The sequence below is a fragment of the Chionomys nivalis genome, chromosome 19 (genome assembly GCF_950005125.1).
Source record: "Chionomys nivalis chromosome 19, mChiNiv1.1, whole genome shotgun sequence".
Classification (NCBI taxonomy): Eukaryota; Metazoa; Chordata; class Mammalia; order Rodentia; family Cricetidae; genus Chionomys; species Chionomys nivalis.
In genome coordinates this window covers 59,474,716-59,494,353 of record NC_080104.1, presented here as the reverse complement: position 1 = coordinate 59,494,353, position 19,638 = coordinate 59,474,716, and the positions used below count along the sequence as shown (strand labels likewise).

At 46.3% G+C, this 19,638-nt stretch overlaps 1 protein-coding gene across 2 annotated transcripts in view; it reads right to left on the bottom strand.

Moving 5' to 3' along the window:
* The window catches only part of Srpk1 (SRSF protein kinase 1), a 41,312-nt gene extending 25,879 nt beyond the window's left edge, over positions 1-15,433 (bottom strand). The window contains exons 1-2 of one of the 2 annotated variants that reach the window (XM_057794767.1): positions 15,343-15,433; positions 14,917-14,977 (exon numbers count right to left, since the gene is read on the bottom strand). In XM_057794767.1, coding sequence (XP_057650750.1) covers positions 14,917-14,977; positions 15,343-15,355 — 74 coding nt within the window. In that variant the 5' untranslated portion in view covers positions 15,356-15,433. Of the gene's footprint in view, positions 1-14,651; positions 14,866-14,916; positions 14,978-15,342 lie in introns of those variants that run through there. The other variant, XM_057794766.1, reaches the window with a different exon arrangement.
* Between the last annotated feature and the right edge of the window lie 4,205 nt (positions 15,434-19,638).

Genomic DNA, 19,638 nt, shown 5'->3' with positions numbered 1-19,638 from the left:
TTTGTCTTTTCAATATTTTATGAGAATTATTTTCTAAAGTTATACTAGAAAAGAGTCAAAACTTTCTGTCTTTGCAAAAATACACGAAACAGAAAATGTACTGACTCTGTCTGTGATGTCCCCACTCTGCGTAACTTAGTGTCACACAGCAGATCATTTTCCAAAAGGGTCAAAATGTGTGACTGATCTGATGGGCTAGAGAAGAGACCACACTTCCCTGTGTACAGGACCTTACGCCTCCAGCTGCTTGCTACAGAAGGCTTCCAGCCAGACAGCAAGGGAAACACTGTCCTTTTGCGGGAGTCTCACTGTACTGCCTAGGCTGGCTTCAAACTTCTGGGATCAAGCCATCTTCCTGTCCCAGTATCCTGAGTGCCTGTAACAACTATATTAAAATACTACACCAACTTAGCATTACTTTTAATAGCTGCAGGAAAAAAATTAATTATCCTTTAAAAAATATTTACTTGCTTGCTGCTCAATTAACTGTTTTGATTACACTGGGGTTTCTTTTTTTCCCCCTTAAAAGATGCTAACATGAAATAAAGTTTACTACAAAACCACTCACATGGTATTGAGACACAAATGCCCTGGTGGGCATCACTAGTAATTCAGGTTCTGATGGTCAGTTCAAACATACTTCCTGCTATGTTTCTGTCCTCCAGGGTACATAGATATAAAACTCATCAATGTTCATTGTTAGTGAAAAATGTCTTTCAAGTAACAAACTGACTCACTTTTTAAATTTTACATTTACTTTGTACAGAAGGGCTCAGGCATGCACACACATGCCTATGTGTGTCAAAAGACAACACGCAGCAGTAGGCATACGGGTGCAGGGATTAAACTCAGGTCAGGGTAGACAACAAGCAACTCTAAACTTGCTGGCATAACTGGAAGAAGTAAACTGTAATAACTTATAGGGCTGGAGAGATGGCTCAGAGGTTAAGAGCACTGGCTGCTCTTCCAGAGGTCCTGAGTTCAATTCCCAGCAGTAACATGGTGGCTCACAACCATTCATGAGATCTGGCCCCCTCTTCTGGTGGGCAGACATTCACACAAGATAGAACATTATATGCATAATAAATAAATCTCAAAAAAAAAAAAAGAAAGATTTAAATGCTGGGTGGTGGCTGTGCACGCCTTTAATCTCAGTACTCGGAGGAAGAGGCAGGCGGATCTCTGAGTTCGAGGCCAGCCTGGTCTACAGATTGAGTTCCAGGGCTGTCTGTAGTTTCGCACACAAGAATCCAGAATAAAGTGGTTACCACACATTGCTACTTCCTACAACTCAGATAACAGTAACTAAAATTGTAAATTTTAAAAATTAGTGAAAGATCAGTTCAGAAAAGCAGACCTAAAAAGAGTAGAACGTTGAGTCTTACAAGTACCATGGAAATGACCAAAATTATTTCCAAATGACCAAAACATCTCCCACGGGAAGGCTTTGACTTACAAAATTGAGCAAAGTTCCACTGTCGGTTAAAGAACTCAAGACTCAGGGCTGGAAAGATGGCTGTGTAAGCCCGGAGGACCCAGGTTCAATTCCCAGCACCCACATGTCAGCTCACAACTGTCTGTAACTCTAGTTCCTGGGGATCTGACACCCTCACGCAGGCAAAACAGCAATTCACGTAAAATAAAAATAAATTTTTTTTTTTCGAGACAGGGTTTCTCTGTAGCTTTGGTGCCCGTCCCGGAACTAGCTCTTGTAGACCAGGCTGGCCTAGAACTCCCAGAGATCCGCCTGCCTCTGCCTCCCGAGTGCTGGGATTAAAGGCATGCGCCACCACCGCCCGGCCTTTTGAAATAAATCATTTTTTACAAAATAAATCATTTTTTACAAACAAAACGATTCAAGACTCAATGTAAAATCACACAGTAATGTCAAGTCCAAGTTGCCCTCCCCCCACACACACATAAGAGACAGAGTCTTACTCTGAAGGCCTCCATGTTCAGAGTGGAGCGTTTATAAGGAAAAAAATTCCTATTGTCAACCTTCAAGTTCCATGCTAAACCTGCCCAGGGTCAGCGTGCACGCTCTGCCGCTGTGCTAGCGTGGGCTCGCCTGTCTGCTCCCTCCACTCCCTCGTTTCACCCGCACTCTTCAGTCATGTCTGAAATCCTTATTTTAGCATCATGCTTGACTAACAGGCTAAGAGGCTTGGGAAAATGGCTCCCGTTGAGGATTCAGTCCTCTCAGGAGTGGTTCTTTCCAGGCAGCTCTCCAGCCCGCTCCAATCCCACTCTCTAGCTTCGTGGGCCCCACACTGCTCTGTTCACTCTACCTCACAGGCGCCTTCGCTGCTGCCATGATGACCCACCTCCTCCTGTTTCCATTTCTAGGAACTCTGGCTCTGCCCTACATTCTGAAACCACTCAGGATTTTTAATAATACTTGCACACGACACTAAAGAACACCACCCAATTATGAAAAGCTTTTCTCATAAAGACAAAACCAAGGTGCTAGAGAGATGGCTTGCTCAGTGGTTAAGAGCACTGTTGCTCTTCCAGAGGACCCAGGTTCAATTCCCAGCACCTGTCTGTAAGTCCAGTTCCAGGGAACCTGACACCCATGGCAAAACACCAATGCACTTAAATAGAAATAAATTAATTAAAAAAAAGACAAAACCAAAGCAGGAAGAGAAACAGAGGAAACAGACACATTTAGTATTAGAGTCTCAAGATCATTAGATCCTCAAAGAAAGATAAAATGACAAATAATAAAATGATAAAATCTCAAAATTAGAGAACCCAATGACGTCTGATGGGCACAAAGAGACTTGTATGCTGGACAGTTACAGCTCGGTGGAAGAGGCCCTCCTCGCGTGGGTCAGGGATGAGGACATAGCACGCCTTTCAAGTTCAGAATCACTAGACATTGGAGAGTTTTTCCAAGAACGAGGAAGGAAAGCTGAAAAACTGTACTTTTAAACTCTTACCTGTTTACAATGTTTATGTTCAAATCAAAAGTATCTCCCATCTTTAAGAACCCAAAGCATATAATAAAAATTTAATACATCAATAAAAGCCCTAACAAACCTTGACATTGTCAACAGCAAACACTAACAGTGCTAAGCTTTCAAAGTCGTCAAGCCGGGGCCAGAGAGATGGCTCAGCAGTTAAGCACTTTCAGTTCAGAGTCCAGGCCCAGCTCCCAGCACCCACACGGTGGCTCAGAACTGCCTGCAGCTCCTTTCTAGGGGTCTGCCGCTCTCTTCTGACCTGCGCTACTACTGCACTCATCTGGTGCACACATGGACACTGAGGCACACACAGCCACACATAAAATACAACAAATAAACATGTATTTTTAAAATTGTAATTTGTGTATGACCATTTTGCCTGCACGTATCAACACGTACCATGTGTGCCCGGTACCCAGGGAGGTCAGACGAGGGCTGGGAACTGAGTTACGCATGTCTGTATGACACAAACTGTAACTGGGTCCTCTGCAATTTCCCTGCCCTCAGCTTCTCTTCTCCAAAAGGATCACAAGTCAATTGTTCCTACAGAGTATCTGGGTACATACACACTTACTTGCAACAACAAGCAACAACACAGTGCTTAAGACATTCCTTGTTGGGACAGGTCTCAGTCATGACCCTCCTGCCTTTCTAAGTAGTGATAAGGAAGCCTAGTTCTTGGCCCTCCATAGATAAACTGCTGTGGCACACAGTTCACACACACACAATGAAATATTTTCTTTTAAAAACCCACTCCACTTTATTACCTCAAAACAACAGAGTGAATACAGAAGCTGACTTTCAGCAGTGGAGGAACATGCAGGGTAATGGACTTGGTAACCCAGCATAATTCCCAACTACAGTCGAAATAGTTACCTAATACAAATAAATGTAGCTTCTGTCCAAGCAATTTCTCTTTGCAACAGATGACGACCATTACAGAACCCATAAACGGTTAAGCTGCAGAGAACTAATGATCACAGGGTGACCAGCCCCAGCTGATAGACTACAACACAGTTCCTAAATCTAAGAATCAGGGACTGCGGCAGGAGAGGAAGAGGAAACATAAGAGCCAGAGGAACAGGGAGTTTGCTGTGAGACTACATCTCCTAAAAATACCAGTTATGAGCTGGGCGTTGGGGGTGCATGCCTTTAATCACAGCACTTGGGAGGGGAAGGCAGAGGCAGGGGGATCTGAGTTCAAGCCAGACTAGTTTACAAGAGCTAGTTACAGGACAGACTCAAAAAAAAAAAAAAAAAATTACAGAGACTGAGACATGTTCATGTTTTAGTTGCTAAATAAAATTAAAATGTAAACCCTAAAACTAAATGCATATGGAAAATAAGCCCAACTATATGTTGATAAAATAAAAGTCAAGAACATATTAGTCGAATTAATCTTGGGTATAGGACTCCAACTGTACACTTAAACTGACTATAGCCGGGCAGTGGTGGTGCACGCCTTTAATCCCAGCACTCGGGAGGCTGAGGCAGGCAGATCTCTGGGAGTTTGAGGCCAGCCTGGTCTACAAGAGCTAGTGCCAGGACAGGCTCCAAAACCACAGAGAAACCCTGTCTCGAAAAACTAAAAAAAAACAAAAACAAAAACAAAAAAAACAAAAAAAAAACAACTGACTATAACCTGAGGATTATAGACACCAAGAAACCTCAGCAGACCTGGTGCTGGTATTGATGTCTAACCTTCAAACTGTCTTGTGTACTATAGAGAGAAACAGAATAAATAAAATATCCACTAAGAGGACGGAGGAAGCCTTCAAATGTTCAACGGGAGAAGCTAAAGACAATCTGAATTGGAAATACCACATACTACAGAGATACTGTTTCAAAGCAATGGGGCCTATACCCAATAGGTCTCTGTCCTCCAGGCCTGCTAATAGCGCCGAGAGACAATGGAACCTTGATGGAAATAACAGTCCTTTGGCGATCCAGGGAATCACCATTTGGAGCAGGAAAAGCATGCAGTGAGCTTGGGTAGCTAGTCAGAGTTGAAACACTAGACTAGCCAGATGGTGGTGGCACATGCCTTTAATCTCGGGAGGCAGAGGCTAGCAGATCTCTGTGAGTTCGAGACCAGCCTGGTCTACAGAGGGAGTATGCTCCAAAGCTACAGAGATACTCTGCCTCGAAAAAAAGAAAAGAAAAGAAAAGAGAAACAGGACTAAATTTAAGGCTTGAATCATGCCTAAATTCTGGATGCAAACAAGAATGCTGTAGGGATACGGGAGTATGCTCAAGGGCTGCGTCTGCTCAGATACTCAAGCCTTTGTTCTCAATCTTGTCCATTCTTGCAGAGTGATTAGGGAATTGTGGTCCTTAAAGGATAAGGCCATTCTCAGGCTCGTGCTCAAGCTCTTAGGTGCTATGTCACGACCTTTATTACTTTAAAAAAGTTACCACATAGTCAGCTTTACTCATGAAAACAGGGAACCACCAAGAAAAGCTACCAACATCGCTGCTGACTGACAGAACCTGATGTCAGTCACAGTCGAGGGTAAGGAGGTGGATTCCACAGACCAAGGAAACTTCTGGTAATGTCAAGGGTGCATGTGCTGGCACAGCCCACATACATACACATAGACACCATACATACATACATACACATATAGACACCATAATACATACATACACACATAGACACCATACATACATACACATATAGACACCATACATACATACACAATACACACTTACACATATAGACATCATACATACATACACATATAGACACCATACATACATACATTCATACACAGACACCATACATACATACATACACACATATAGACATCATACACACATACACATATAGACATCATACATACACACACACACACACACATACATACATACATACACACCATACAACAAAATGCCAAGAACTAGTGAATGATACATGATGGGCACTTACAGTCAGAGGAACGTAAAGCACTGAAATGCCATTCTTCACATATCAGAATGTAGAAAATGAGCAACAGTTTTTATTGTGTATGCCAATACACAAGTGTCATTGGGGACATCCATGGCAGGTGTGTGGAGGTCAGAGGGCAACTTTCAGGAGTTTTCCTTCAACCATGTGAACTCTGGGGACTGACCTCAGGCCAACAGGCAAGACAGCAAGTAACTTCACCTGCTACTCATCTCCGCAGCCCCAACATTATTGTTTTCTGTAATGGGCTTGTAGACAATAGGCAATGTTAAGACTTAGATGAATTAATACTGTATTAATACTTGCCATTTTAATTATATTGTGGTTATACAGGTGAGCGCCAACTCTTAAATAAATGGAGAATGTAAGGCATATGCTGTTTGAAACTTAATCATGAGTTAAGTCTTGTTTTCTAAGCATTCACATTTTCATCCTGTATCCAAGGCACTTTTCTTTCCTCTTCAGCTGCTCTGCCACTTTTATTAAAACAGAGTCTCACTAGGTAGACCTCGCTGGTCTGGAACTCACCATGTAGATCGGGATAATCTCAAACTCAGAGCCTGCCTGCCTCTGCATCCCAAAGTATAAGGCCCATCATTCTTTGATCCAAATTCATCCGTTGGGCCTTTGTCCCAACCAGTTTCCCAAGGAGAGCTGGCTGACTGTGAAAGGAGTTGAGCAGTCACAATGCTCTACAAAGAGTGGGTTTGTTAAAATGCACAGCTACAGAGCAGCCGCAGGAGAGCACTGCACAGAAGGATGCACAGGAGGCTGCAGAGCAGCCGCAGGAGGGGAGCACCGCATAAGGTCCTGTTGTATCACAACTCCATGACTTTGGTAAGTCCTACTTTATGAAGTTCTAGTTGGGATGAGGATGTAGCTCAGTCACTAACATGCTTACTTAGCATGTTCATAGTCCCAGCTGGGTTCCATCCCCAACACCACATAAAAACAGCATGACAGTTACATGTAATTTTCAAGGCCAGTCTGGGATACATGAGGCCATTTCAAAATACAACAAACAAACTAAAACAAAGTTCTGTCACAGTGGCCTCCCCTGTAAAAAACAAAACAAAAGCAAGCAGAAATGATCCCCTCTCACTGAATTTCTGAGAAAACAAGAATCTCATACTCAGGCAGTTTTCGAACACAACCTCTAGCAATGTGTGTAGGAAAACAGGAAAGGGAGTGTGTGTGTGTATAGGTGTGCCAGGCATGTACTGGACGCTGGAAATGCAGCCAGGAGCGGAGAAGAATGTGTCTTCACTGCACATATGGTCCATGAATGCAACAAAGAAGCTCATCTATCTAAAGCCACGGAGTTCCACCAGCAAACTGGAGAGCCCCATCAAGGCCCTACTCTCCAGGAAACCCGTGTTCTCAGGGGACGGAGCTGAGAAGGGCTACAGAAGGAAGCGGAGGGGTGAAGAGAGTATGCGCTCACTGTTCTAATAGCATCGTGACATTTAAGTAAGAAAGCGCCGCACTTTACCCTGAATAACACAAAACTAAGCAAACTGACAGACAGGGAAGCTGATTTGGAGATGCTATGCTTTGAAGTTAAGAAATGATTTCACTCAAATTTCAAAAAAAAGTAAGCTACAAGCTTAGAAACTGGAAAGACGGGTCAGTGGTTAGAACACTGGCTGCTCTTGCAGAAGACCTGGTTTTGATTTCCTGTACCCACATGGTTGTTCACAACCATCTGTAACTCCAGTTCAAGGGTATCTGGTCCCGACTTCAGGCCTCCAAGGGCATCGTTTGCACATGGTACACAGATACAATGCAGGCAAAACACGCATACACATAAAATAAATGGCAAAAAAGGAGAAGAAACTCTTACCGGAGGCTCTTGTATTATAAAACCAAAAGGGACAACCTTTTGAGTTACACAGTAAAACACAACCAACCTGATTGTCAGGCCAGGTGATTCAGAGGTAAAGGGAATCATGACTATCAGTTCGATACAACAAGAAAAAGAAATGTCACAAAAGTCAAAAGTGAAAGGAAGGAAGAGGACCAGAAGAGGTCAGTGCTCCTCCAGTCCGGTGCTGGCCCAACATGCACTGGTGTCTTCTGAACCTTGTGATCTACAGACAGGAGCACCCACATTTAACACAGCATCGGAAGCAGGTGGGTGGTAACCTGCCAGCTCCTCTACAAAATCTAGATCCTAGCTCATCACCTTGCTTCCCCTGTTTGTTTTGAGACAGGGTTTCTCTATGTATCCCCAGGGTTTCTCTATGTATCCCCAGGGTTTCTCTATGTATCCCCAGCAGTCCTATTACTCTCTTCTGTAGAGAGACTGGCCTCAAACTCAGAGATCCACCTCCCTCTACCTCGTTTTTTTTGTTTTTTTTTTTTGTTTTTTCGAGACAGGGTTTCTCTGTGGTTTTGGAGCCCTGTCCTGGAACTAGCTCTTGTAGACCAGGCTGGTCTCGAACTCACAGAGATCTGCCTGCCTCTGCCTCCCGAGTGCTGGGATTAAAGGCGTGCTCTCTACCTCGTTTTTAACAGGAGAATCTGCAAGCACCCCACAGTTATTTTAACATTTTAACTAAATCTGGGGATTAGATTTTTGCATAATCTGGGTTGGCAAACCCGAATCACTGTAGAAACACCTGTGCGAGCAAAATAAACATAAACCTGCTAAGCAGGAAATATTCCTGGTAAAATCTTTAGAGATGCAATTTTAAAAGCACAAACTTAAATTTTAACATTAACACTAAAAATTTCAGAAGAATTAGTGGAAAAATTGGGGAAAAAGTTAGGAAAAATGGAAAAAAAAATGGAAAAAAATTGTGTTAAAACACATCAAGTCCAAAAAGCCTGTAAGAGCCAGGCGGTGGTGGCGCACGCCTTTAATCCCAGCACTTGGGAGGCAGAGGCAGGCGGATCTCTGTGAGTTCGAGACCAGCCTGGTCTACAGAGCTAGTTCCAGGACAGGCTCCAAAACCAGAGAAACCCTGTCTTGAAAAACCAAAAAAAAACAAAAACAAAAACAAAACAAAACAAACAAACAAACAAAAAAAGCCTGTAAGGGGCCGGGCGGTGGTGGCGCACGCCTTTAATCCCAGCACTCGGAAGGCAGAGGCAGGTGGATCTCTGTGAGTTCGAGACCAGCCTGGTCTACAAGAGCTAGTTCCAGGACAGGCTCCAAAACCACAGAGAAACCCTGTCTCGAAAAACCAAAAAAAAAAAGCCTGTAAGAAGGTGAGAAATACAAATACTCCACATGACAAAGGACATACTGTTTATAAACAGCTCTTAATGCAAAACAATGCAGATGATGGTGGCACACACCTTCAATCCCAGCACTGGGAGGTAGAGGCAGGCCCATCTCTGAGTTTCCCCCTCACATTGACAGTCAAGGATACAATGTCTCAAAAAACAAATAAAAATCTTTAAAAAGAAAAGGATCCGTAATCCAGTATAAAAATCAGTAGTACAGGTGGGGTGGGGGTGGTGCACGCCTTTAATCCCAGCACTCAGGAGGCAGAGGCAGGCAGGTCTGAGTTCGAGGCCAAGATAGTTCCAGGACAGGCACCAAAGTTGAAGAGAAACCCTGTCTCAAAAAACCATCATCAGTAGTACAGCACGTGCCTAGTATGCATAAGCCCTGGGCTCAATCTTTGGTACAGGGTAAGGAAAGCCAAACAAGATTCCCTGCAGACTTGCCAGGCCTGGAAAAGACCCAAGCACTGTTCCTGTGGACTATTGTCCCTGAGCCTGGGACTCCAGAAGCACTGTCCCCTGCTGTTCTGCAGGCCATTGTCTCAATGCGCCTCCTATCTGCACCCCCAACCCTTATCTTCCTGCCTGAGCATCTAGCACACTATGAACTTTCATACTTAGTAATCTCTTACTGTTTCCAAATTTCATTTTGTTATGTGTATGGGTGTTTTGCCTGGATGTATGTATGTGTATCACAAGCATGCCTGGTATCCCAGGAGGCCAGGGGATGGCGCCGTGTCCCACAAAACTCAAGTTACATACCTATGTGGGTGCTGGGAACTGAATCTAGGTGGAGGGGAGCCAGTGTTTTAACTGCTGAGGCTTTCACTTGAGGCCCTCATTCTCCTTCAGTGCTGTAGCCCAAGAGAGGCAAACAAGGACTCTGGAGTGGCCAGGGGTGACATGAGCTAATCTGGTTAAACAAAACCTTTGCAGAGAGAACACATGGATAATATGAATCAAAATCTAAGACGATTCGAAGGAACTATCTATAATAATGGCAACGATACACACCCCTCCCAATCATTTATTTACCTGACCTGCAAGTTCAGCCAGAAACTAAAATGAGCCAACAATGGGCCAATTAATGCTACAAAAACTACTCAGGACATTAACTGGGGTAAAGTATGACCAAAGAGTCCATTTGGGGGTCTTATAAAGTTTTTGTTTGTTGGGGCTGGAGAGATGGCTCAGCGGTTAACAGCGTTGCCTGCTCTTCCAAAGGTCCTGAGTTCAATTCCCAGCAACCACTGGTGACTCACAACCATCTGTAATGAGGTCTGGTGCCCTCTTCTGGCCTTCAGGCATACATGCAGAAAGAATACTGTATACATAATAAATAAATAAATAAGTTTTTGTTTGTCGCTGGGTGGTAGTGGCACACGCCTTTAATCTCAGTACTTGAAAGGCAGAGGCAGGCAGATCTGAGTTTGAGGCCAGCCTGGTCTACAGAGTCCAGGACAGTCAGGACTACATAGAGAAACCTTGTCTCAGAAAAACCACAAATAAGTAAATAGATAAATACCATGCATGTCTGTTAACAGGCAGTAAACTAGTAAACTTACCGAAACACTCAGAGAGGCTGTTCCTTGTGTCTCAATATGGAAACGTGGTGAAGAAAGCCAACCTTAAAAATACCAGATGGGAGCATGCACACTGCACGAAGTGACAGAGAACTAAGTCCCAAGGGTCACACAGACTGGTTCTGCTTACACAGTCTCCCGTATCATCTACATTGTAACAATTTACATTTATGGAAAACAGATAACTGTATCTCCTTCTCAACTTAGAGTAGGAGAATGAGCAGAAGCATTTCCCCAACTCAATCACACAGCCAGGTCTGCACCGCACCTAAAAGGCTATTCAACTGCAAGCACAGGGAAAACTGTCACCACTCCACCTCCCAAGCCAAGTATAGGTGTGAAACCCACTTTCGCTCCTGGGCTCCAAACCATTGAAAAGCAATGAACTACTACTGGGCCTAAAAGCTTATGGCAAACAGAGAAAGGTGTGAAAACAAGCCCTGTGCGCGCGCATGAGCGCGCGCGCGCGCGCGCGCACACACACACACACACACACAGAGGCATGCACGCACGTGCGCGCGTGCACACACACAAGCCCTGCTGCACACACCGGAATCTAGCACTCAGGGAAAAGGCACATTGTGCTTCTCAGAGTAACCCCCAGGTTCACTGACAAGCTTTTCTCCTCAGGCTCTACCTTATTTGTCCCCAACACACCAGGGCACTGGCTACAGAACATGCCAGACCCAGTCCTAACTCTCCAGACCTCTAAAGAGGTAAATCTGCAAACCACAAAGCAAAACTCATCACCACCCGACTAGTTAATGCCAATAAATAAAAGAATGTCTAGCCTGGCATGTGGCACATGACTTTAGTCCCAGCACAAAGTGGGCCGATCTATATGAGCTCATCTATACAGTGAATTCTAAGACCGCCAGGGCGAGAGAGCGAGCGCGAGAGACAGGACAGAGACATAGATAGACCGAGACCCTGACCGACCCTGCTTAGGGAATTTAAAAAAAGGAAGGACAAAGGGAGGGAAGGGAGAAAAAGAGAGAGAACAAAAGAACGAAAGAAAGCCTAGGGCTGGAGAGATGGCTCAGAGGTTAAGAGCACTGGCTGCTCTTCCAGGGTCCTGACTTCAATTCCCATCAACCACATGGTGGCTCACAACCATCTATCATGAGATCTAGTATCCTCTTCTGGAGCGAAAGCATACATGCAAACTGCATACATAATAAATAAATAAATAAATAAATAAATAAATAAATAAAGTCCCAATAAGACAAGTTTATTCCCATAACCCTTCCGCACAAAGGATCTGTAGGGACTGTGCTCTGGAGGCAGGAGCCCTGCCCTGGCCACCAGCTCCATGGCCATGGTGTACTCCTTCAAATGCCTGAGTTTTACAGGACCCGCATAGCATCTGGACAATCCATTCCTTCGGTACCACATCATGCCCCTATTATACGGTGCACTTGAGAACACTCTAAGACTGTTCCCGTGAATGCTTGTTTTTTGTACTGGTCAGTCCTGACCACCTTTCACTATGGTTGAGCTACTGGTCATAAAGGTATTTTTAAGACTAACTTTGTCCAAGGTCAGCCTACAATCAGAACTCAAAATCAGATCTGTCTTACTCAGAAGACCAGACTATGGCAGGCCTTCCCAACAGTTTACTGTTACAGAACAGCCAAGGTGTCAGGAATGCAGTCAGAAACAGGGTCCAGTTACCTGGGCCAGGTGGGGCTTCTGACACAGGACTCTAAACAAGTTAATCAGACATTTCAACTACTTGGGTTACATCCAGTAAAATAACTGCTAGATCTTTATTCTGCGATACTACAGAAGGGCTACAAAGAGATAATTAAGAATACGGACAACTCCAAGTCACCTGCAGTAGTGAGCATATTTTTCATAAGCATATTTTCATATTTTTCATAGTGAGCATATTTTTCAAAAGCAGGTATGCCTGCTTTTGAAAGCAGGTACATACAGGACAGGTGAGATGGCTCAGTGGGTACACCAAGTTCAACCCCTGGGGAAGGAGAGGATCAACTTCTAAAAGCTGGTCTCTGGGCTACACATTCACACTTCAGCACACGGACATGGACACTAAGTAAATGTCTGTATACATACACTGCATGTCCAACCTAGACAATCTGAAGGATTGGTATCTGCTAAGTATGTGACCATCAAATGACAGTTTGATCCACCCTAATGTCAAAATAAAATTCCATGTCTTACACAGGACAGGTGGCCTGGAAGATAAAATGTCTAAGAACAAACCAAATGGGTGATTAGGCACCAGAGCATGATGGCACAAGATCAGTAATCCTATGATTCTGGAGACTGAGGCAGGAGGATCACTACAAGTTCAAGACCAGCTTAGCCTACATAGTGAAACTCTTGATTCAATATCCTTTTCAACCAAGCACGTGGCACACACCTTTAATCCCAGCACTAGAGAGGCAGGCAGAGGCAGGAGGATCCCTGTGAGTTCAAGGCCAGCCTGATCTACAGAGTGAGAGTTCCAGGACAGGCTCCAAAGCAACACAGAGAAACCCCGTCTCAAAAAAAAACAAAAACAAAAAAGAATGCTTGTTTTGAAAAAAAAAAAAAAATTTCCTCCTTCCATCTGAAAACACAGTATAAAACACGTTCACACAGATTCCCCAACAGGCACGGAACAGGCAGATCTTTGTGAATTCGAGGCCAGCCTGGTCTACAAATCGAGATCCAAGACAGTTAGGACTGTTACACTGAAAAATCCTGTCATGAAAAAAAACTAAGAAAAAAAAATACTTAAAAAAAAAAAAGCAAAACAACAACAACAACAACAAAACAAACATAGTTCTGGAAATCCCTACATAATCATAATCAACACAAGAACCTAAGGACTCTCCCATCTGCCCACATCTTGGTCAAGTGCTTACAAAACATTTCCTAAGACACACAAGAGAAAATGGAGCAAGAGGTGATAGTCACTCACCACTCTGGCCCTACTCAAAGAAGTCAGCGCACTGCCTTCCCAAAAACAACACACCCAACACACCCAAATCTGGAACTGTCATTCAGCAAGGTGACCTAGAGAACTCTAATTCTGTTACACCAGCCCAGCCCCAACTGGATGGTGCGCGACACACAGATTAAGGAAAAAGCGACAGAAAATAATGTGCCTGAAATCAAGAGCTGGGCAGAGAACTTTGTAAAACGACCTCGAGGAGCTTTTGCAACTAAATGTTAGCACAAGAGTGTTTTTGTTTGGGGCTTTTTCAATACACAGCTTGTTGTGTAACAGCTCTAGCTGTCCTGGAACTAGTTCTGTAGACTGGGATAGCCTCGAACTCAAGAGATCCACCTGCCTCTGATTCCTGAGTGCTGGGATTAATGTTGAACTCTAAACTCGCTTGCCTGGCTTGGTGTTCCAAACATTTAATCCCAGCCCTCCCGAAGAAGAGCCAGACAGGTCTCTGAGTTCCAGGCCAGCCAATGCTAAACCAAGATTTGTTGAAGCCTTCCACCCGGCGGGTTTCTATCAGGCGTGCTCTCTTTTTTTGCACCACCACTAAACCACTATCACGCATCAGATCGGACAAGCGTGGCACTCGGTCCACCAAGCCAGAATCACCCAACCTGCAGCTGTAATTAGACTCCAACATCGCTGCGCTAACTCCATTCGATTGAAGACCTGATACTCGCCCAACAGTGCACAACATGGTTATCCCACACGCTGCAGGCTGAGGACAGCGATGCGGCAGACTTAGGAGGAAGACTAAACGGGGGTTGGGGGGGGGGGGTGTTCCCGCCGCCCTCTACCCAAGAGTGCGTGTGGTTGGCAGGACCAAGAGTAAACAGGGAAAATTCATTCAACAATTTTCCGACGGCCTAGCGTGCAGACAGACACAGGAGGCAAGTCAAGACGCTGCGGATTCAGGAAGGGAGTGCGAACAGAGTTCATAAACAGCAGGTAATGATTACCAGCTTCGGCCGCCGGCCCACACTTGAGCTTCCTCGGTGGAGTTGGGGAGCGGTTCCGGGCAGGCTCCGGTCCTTTCCAGCAGGCCCGGCGCCCCAGCTCCCTTCCACATGGTTCCCGGAGAGCGATTCACCCAGCAGCTCAGAAGCCATGTGGCGGGATGGAACTGGGGGAGCCGCCCGGACCCCGTGTACGTCTGAGGCGCGCAACCCGGGAGGAGGTCCCCGAGGAGACGCTAAGGGCGGGATGTTGGGGTACGAGACTCACTTTCTTTGGGCTTTGTCCTTCTTGGCCTTGGTCCTTTTCTTTCGGGCCTGGAGCGCGAGCACTGCGGGAGAGAAGGATGGGTGAAGGGCCGATGGAAGAGGTAGGTGGGGGATGGCGCGAGAACGCGGGGCGGAAGGGCCTGCGGCTGCGGACCGAGCGCGGGGCCGGCTGCCCGCGGTGCACGGCGACTGCCAGGTTCGGTGCGCCCGCAGGGGCTCGGGCCGGCCATGAGGCCTCGCCACCCCGGCCTGGGGCTTGCGGAGCGAGGGGCGGGGACGGGCGGAAGCCCGGGGACGCCGCGGCCAAGGGGCGAGCGGCTAGGGCGAAGCGGCTTCTGAGGGCCGCGACAAGCAGCGAGGAGAGGCGCCCGGCGCCCACTCGGGGGCCGCAGTCATTCCTCGTGGCGGAGGCCGCTCCGCAGCTCACCTTTCCGCTCCATGGCGAGACCGGTAACCGCCAGGCGCCTGCGCACTCGAGTGACGGCGACTCGGGCTCCCGCCGCGGCCCAAATCCCAGCTCTTCCTCCTGGCGCGCGCAGGCCCCGCCTCCGGGCCCGCCCGGCCACGCCCCACGCGCGTGCGCAGTGGGCACGGAGCCTACCACCTGCTCCAGGGTGGGCTTGCAGTGGAGTAGAGAGGATCGAGGAGGGCGTCCTAAGCAGAAACCTCGTGTGCATGGGTCTGGTTTTAGTGGCCGGGCTGGAAAGCGCGGGGCGTTGAGAAGTTTTTGCCACCTGAGGAAGGTCGGAGCCCCGCAGTCAGTCGGGAATAACCTCAGCTTCCCAGCCTGCAAAAAGGATTAACCAAACGTGTCCAGTTCCTTCCTGAGCTATTTGTAAGGACCAATTAAGACACTAAAGAAAATAGGATAATATCTTTGTTCGTGGATTCACACAGAACAAAGTCTGGAGGGAGGAAACGTGTGGCTGCTATCATGGTTTTCGAAAACCTGGGCCCGCAGCTCAGGTGGATCTCTTGTGAGTTCGAGGCCCGGCTGGGTTTAGATAGCCATGTTTCAGGCTAGCCAGGGCTGTATAATAAGACCCTGTTTCAAATCAATATAACTGGGCAAGATGGCTCAGCAGATAAAGGTGCCTACCTTCAAGCTTGACGACCTGAGTTCAAACCCAGAACCCTCAGGGTGGAAGGAGAGGACCAAGTCCCACAGGTTGTCCTCCGGCCTGCACACAGGAGCCATGGCACAAGCAACAGCCCTCTTCCCCCATAAGTAAATGAAAGCAATAGCTTTTAGAAATAAAAGCAAAAACTTAAGAAGTGGCCGGGCGGTGGTGGCGCACGCCTTTAATCCCAGCACTCGGGAGGCAGAGGCAGGCGGATCTCTGTGAGTTCGAGACCAGCCTGGTCTACAGAGCTAGTTCCAGGACAGGCTCCAAAGCCACAGAGAAACCCTGTCTCGAAAAACCAAAAAAAAAAAAAAAAAAAAAAAGAAACTTAAGAAGTAAATTTTCCCAAGAAGTTCGAAGTTCAGGAGAAAGCTTTAAAGGAAGGGGTGAAATGAAAACGCCATTTTCTCCTTTCCAATACATGGTAGGGTTTATGGAATGTTTTCATACTTTGCTAAGTGCGTGCATGCTCTTATTTGATGTGGATGTCAACCTCAGGCCAAGGTGGTTATTATCTGCATTACACAAACATTATGAAGAATGTATACTCAGAATCTTGGTGTCTCAACCTAGTGATTGCGTCATTGCAACCCTTACGGTCAAATAGGATCAGCAGGTATTTCTGAAGTGCGCGGAGAGTGGGTCGTGAAGCTCTCTGGACCCCATGTTCTAAAACGTAGGGTGTGTGTGTTCCTATAAAGATTTACTTATAGGCACTGAAATTTGAATTTTACATACTTTCTCTATGTTACAAAAATCTCCTTTTGATCTCTTTTTTAGAGCATGGTTTTTCAATCATGCTCAGGCCTTAGCTTTCCAACCTCTGTTGTAAAGCCATGCATATTTTAAAGATGGGAATATTCTGAGAGATATGGCCCAGGGTGATTTTGTCCTGTGCAAACATCAGAGAGTATACTTGCCCAGAATACGGCTATAGAGTCACTAGGTAGAGCAGATGTTAGTGTTCTGTGCTAGTAAGGGGATTGCTGCAAATTCCATGCCACCCTGAGCTATATACAGTGAGTTCTACCCCAATCTGGCCTACATATGAGACCATATTTCAAAACGAACAGGTGCTGAGAGAGGGCTGTAGCTGGGTCCTCAGCACCCATATCCAGTGCCTTACCTGTAACTCCAGCAAGGGTATCTGACACCTGGCTTATGCAGGTGACTGCACTCAGATGCACAAACCGACAAATGCACGCACATTAAAAAAAGGGAGGGAGGCTGGAGAGATGGCTTAGAGGTTAAGAGCACTGACTGTTCTTCGAAAAGTCCTGAGTTCAATTCCCAGCAACCACAGGGTGGCTCACAACCATCTGTAATGAGATCTGGTGGTCTCTTCCAGCCTGCAGACAGAACACTATATACATATTAAGTAAATAAATAAATCTTTAAAAAAAAAAACAGAAACAAACAAAAAACACCTAGCAGGCCATGGTGGCAAATGCCTTCAATCCTAGCACTTGGGAAGCAGGGGCAGGTGGATCTCTGTGAGTTCGAGGCCTGCCTGGTCAACGGAGTGAGTTCCAGGACAGCCAGGGCTGCAGAGAGAGACCCTGTCTCGGGAAGCAAAACCAAAGAACCCCAAACACTTAAACAACAAGAAGCCACAAGGTAGCATAACCTTTGGGGTTACCGTCCTCTGTGAACTCTACTGTTGACTGAAGCCTTTCCATGGGGCATAAGTCTGTCCTCCAGCTGGACAGGGTAGAGGTAAGTGGGACTCAGACTGGGGAAATGGCTCATGTAACGGCTGTGTAGGTATGGTGGCCTGTGGGAGACAAGGCTCTTGGAGCAAGCTGTCTAGCTAGATAAGCTGGCACTCTCTGGCTTCAACGAGAGAATAAAGCAGAGAACTGAGGGAGACACTGAAAGCAAAACCTCAGGCCTCTGAATGCAATGCACAGGCACACGCACACATGCACCACACACAGCTGCGCTCACACATGGGAGCACGCATGCATGGATGCCCACACACATCTATATGCACACATCTACATGCACACATCTACATGCACACATCTACATACAAAAAGAAGGGAGAGGAGGGGGAAGCAGAAGGAGAAGGGAAGGAGGGAAAACAGACAAGTAATCAACTTGTTAGAAAAGGAGGATGAGCGCCCACAGAAGCACAGGTCACGCCCGGGGGCCCAGGCACAACCCACTGAGCCAAGCAGGTAAATTAGTCCAGCCAGGGAGGAGGCAACTTTTGATGTGGGTGTTGAGAGAGGTGTAGCATTTTCATAGGTGGGGAAGAAGATGTCAGGCATTCCTGAATGAGAAAAATCAATTGAGCAAAAAGGCCCAGGCTGGAAACTTGTGGGTGGAGCCTGGGGCTGAGGATGACTGCAGGTATGAGATAGGCGGGGCTAGAAAGCTGTGTTTGCCAAATTGGAAATTCAGATCGCTTATGTCGGCTGTGCAGAACCTGAATGATGGCATTTCTGGGTTTATTGTGAAAGAGGCCAGCACCTGTTGGCCAAAGAAAACTGTTTTCTATTTTAAACCTGAGACTCAAAGGATAGATAGCAGGGCCAGAAAGTACCTGAGGTCTCAGAGTCTGAGCACTGCGCTAGCAGGAAACCCGTGTTGTTGACAGGGGCACAGTCATAGAAGATGCCTCAGCTCCGTGGAAATGGCAGTGCCTTCCCCAGGTGGGGCTCATAGGGATGGCAAAGGCACCACACACACACTCCCCCAGTGTTTACTGCCGGTGGACTTGCTGTTACTCAACCTTCCCGGTCCAAGGACAAGTGTTTACTAAGGATTGACCGAGTCTGCACCGACAGAAAGCCACAGATAGTATCACCTTGAACCACAGGTTCCTTTTCCCTGCTGTTTATAGCCCGAGACTGCCCCTCTGCAGAGACCTCCCATGAGACCAGCTGCCCAGTCCTTGTGCAGTACAAAAACGATCACTCCAGTTTGCTGTAGCATGGCAGTGAGCACAGCCCACCTGCTCCCAGCTTTCCTTATGTGTCTTTCATTTCTTCATTCCCACATCACCCAGGTCGTGCTTCCCAGACCATGCAAACTTCTAGAGTGGTTTAGGGAAATGATGATCAGGGGCTGGAGAAACGGCTCAGAGGTTAAGGTTAAGGCTGCTCTTGCGGAGGACCAGTTTGGTTCCTATTACCCTGTAGAGCTGCAGCTCGTAGCAGCTCACAAAACCAGGTCCAGGAGCTCTAACACCTTCTGGCCTCCTCAGGAACACAAACACTGTTTACTGCAGATCCATCAGCAAGCTTGCAGTGACTCAGTCGCCTCTGCTGTCCATCACTTCTAAGAATTTGATGACTTGATAACACTTGTTCAACAACTCCATTGAGAATCTCATCTAGTGCCCACATAAAAACTCACTGGACTGATTTTCCAAGATTTGTCACTTGCTCGTCCCCCACTTTTTTGGGGTGTTTTTCCTCATGTATTTCCCTAGTTTCTCAGCATAATTCGGTTCTCCACAATATTTTTAAGATCTAAGATCTCTACGCATGTTCGTATGTTTGTACCTTCACCTTCAATCCTAAGGCGCTCTCTCTCTCTCTCTCTCTCTCTCTCTCTCTCTCTCTCTCTCTCTGTCTCTGTCTCTCTCTCGT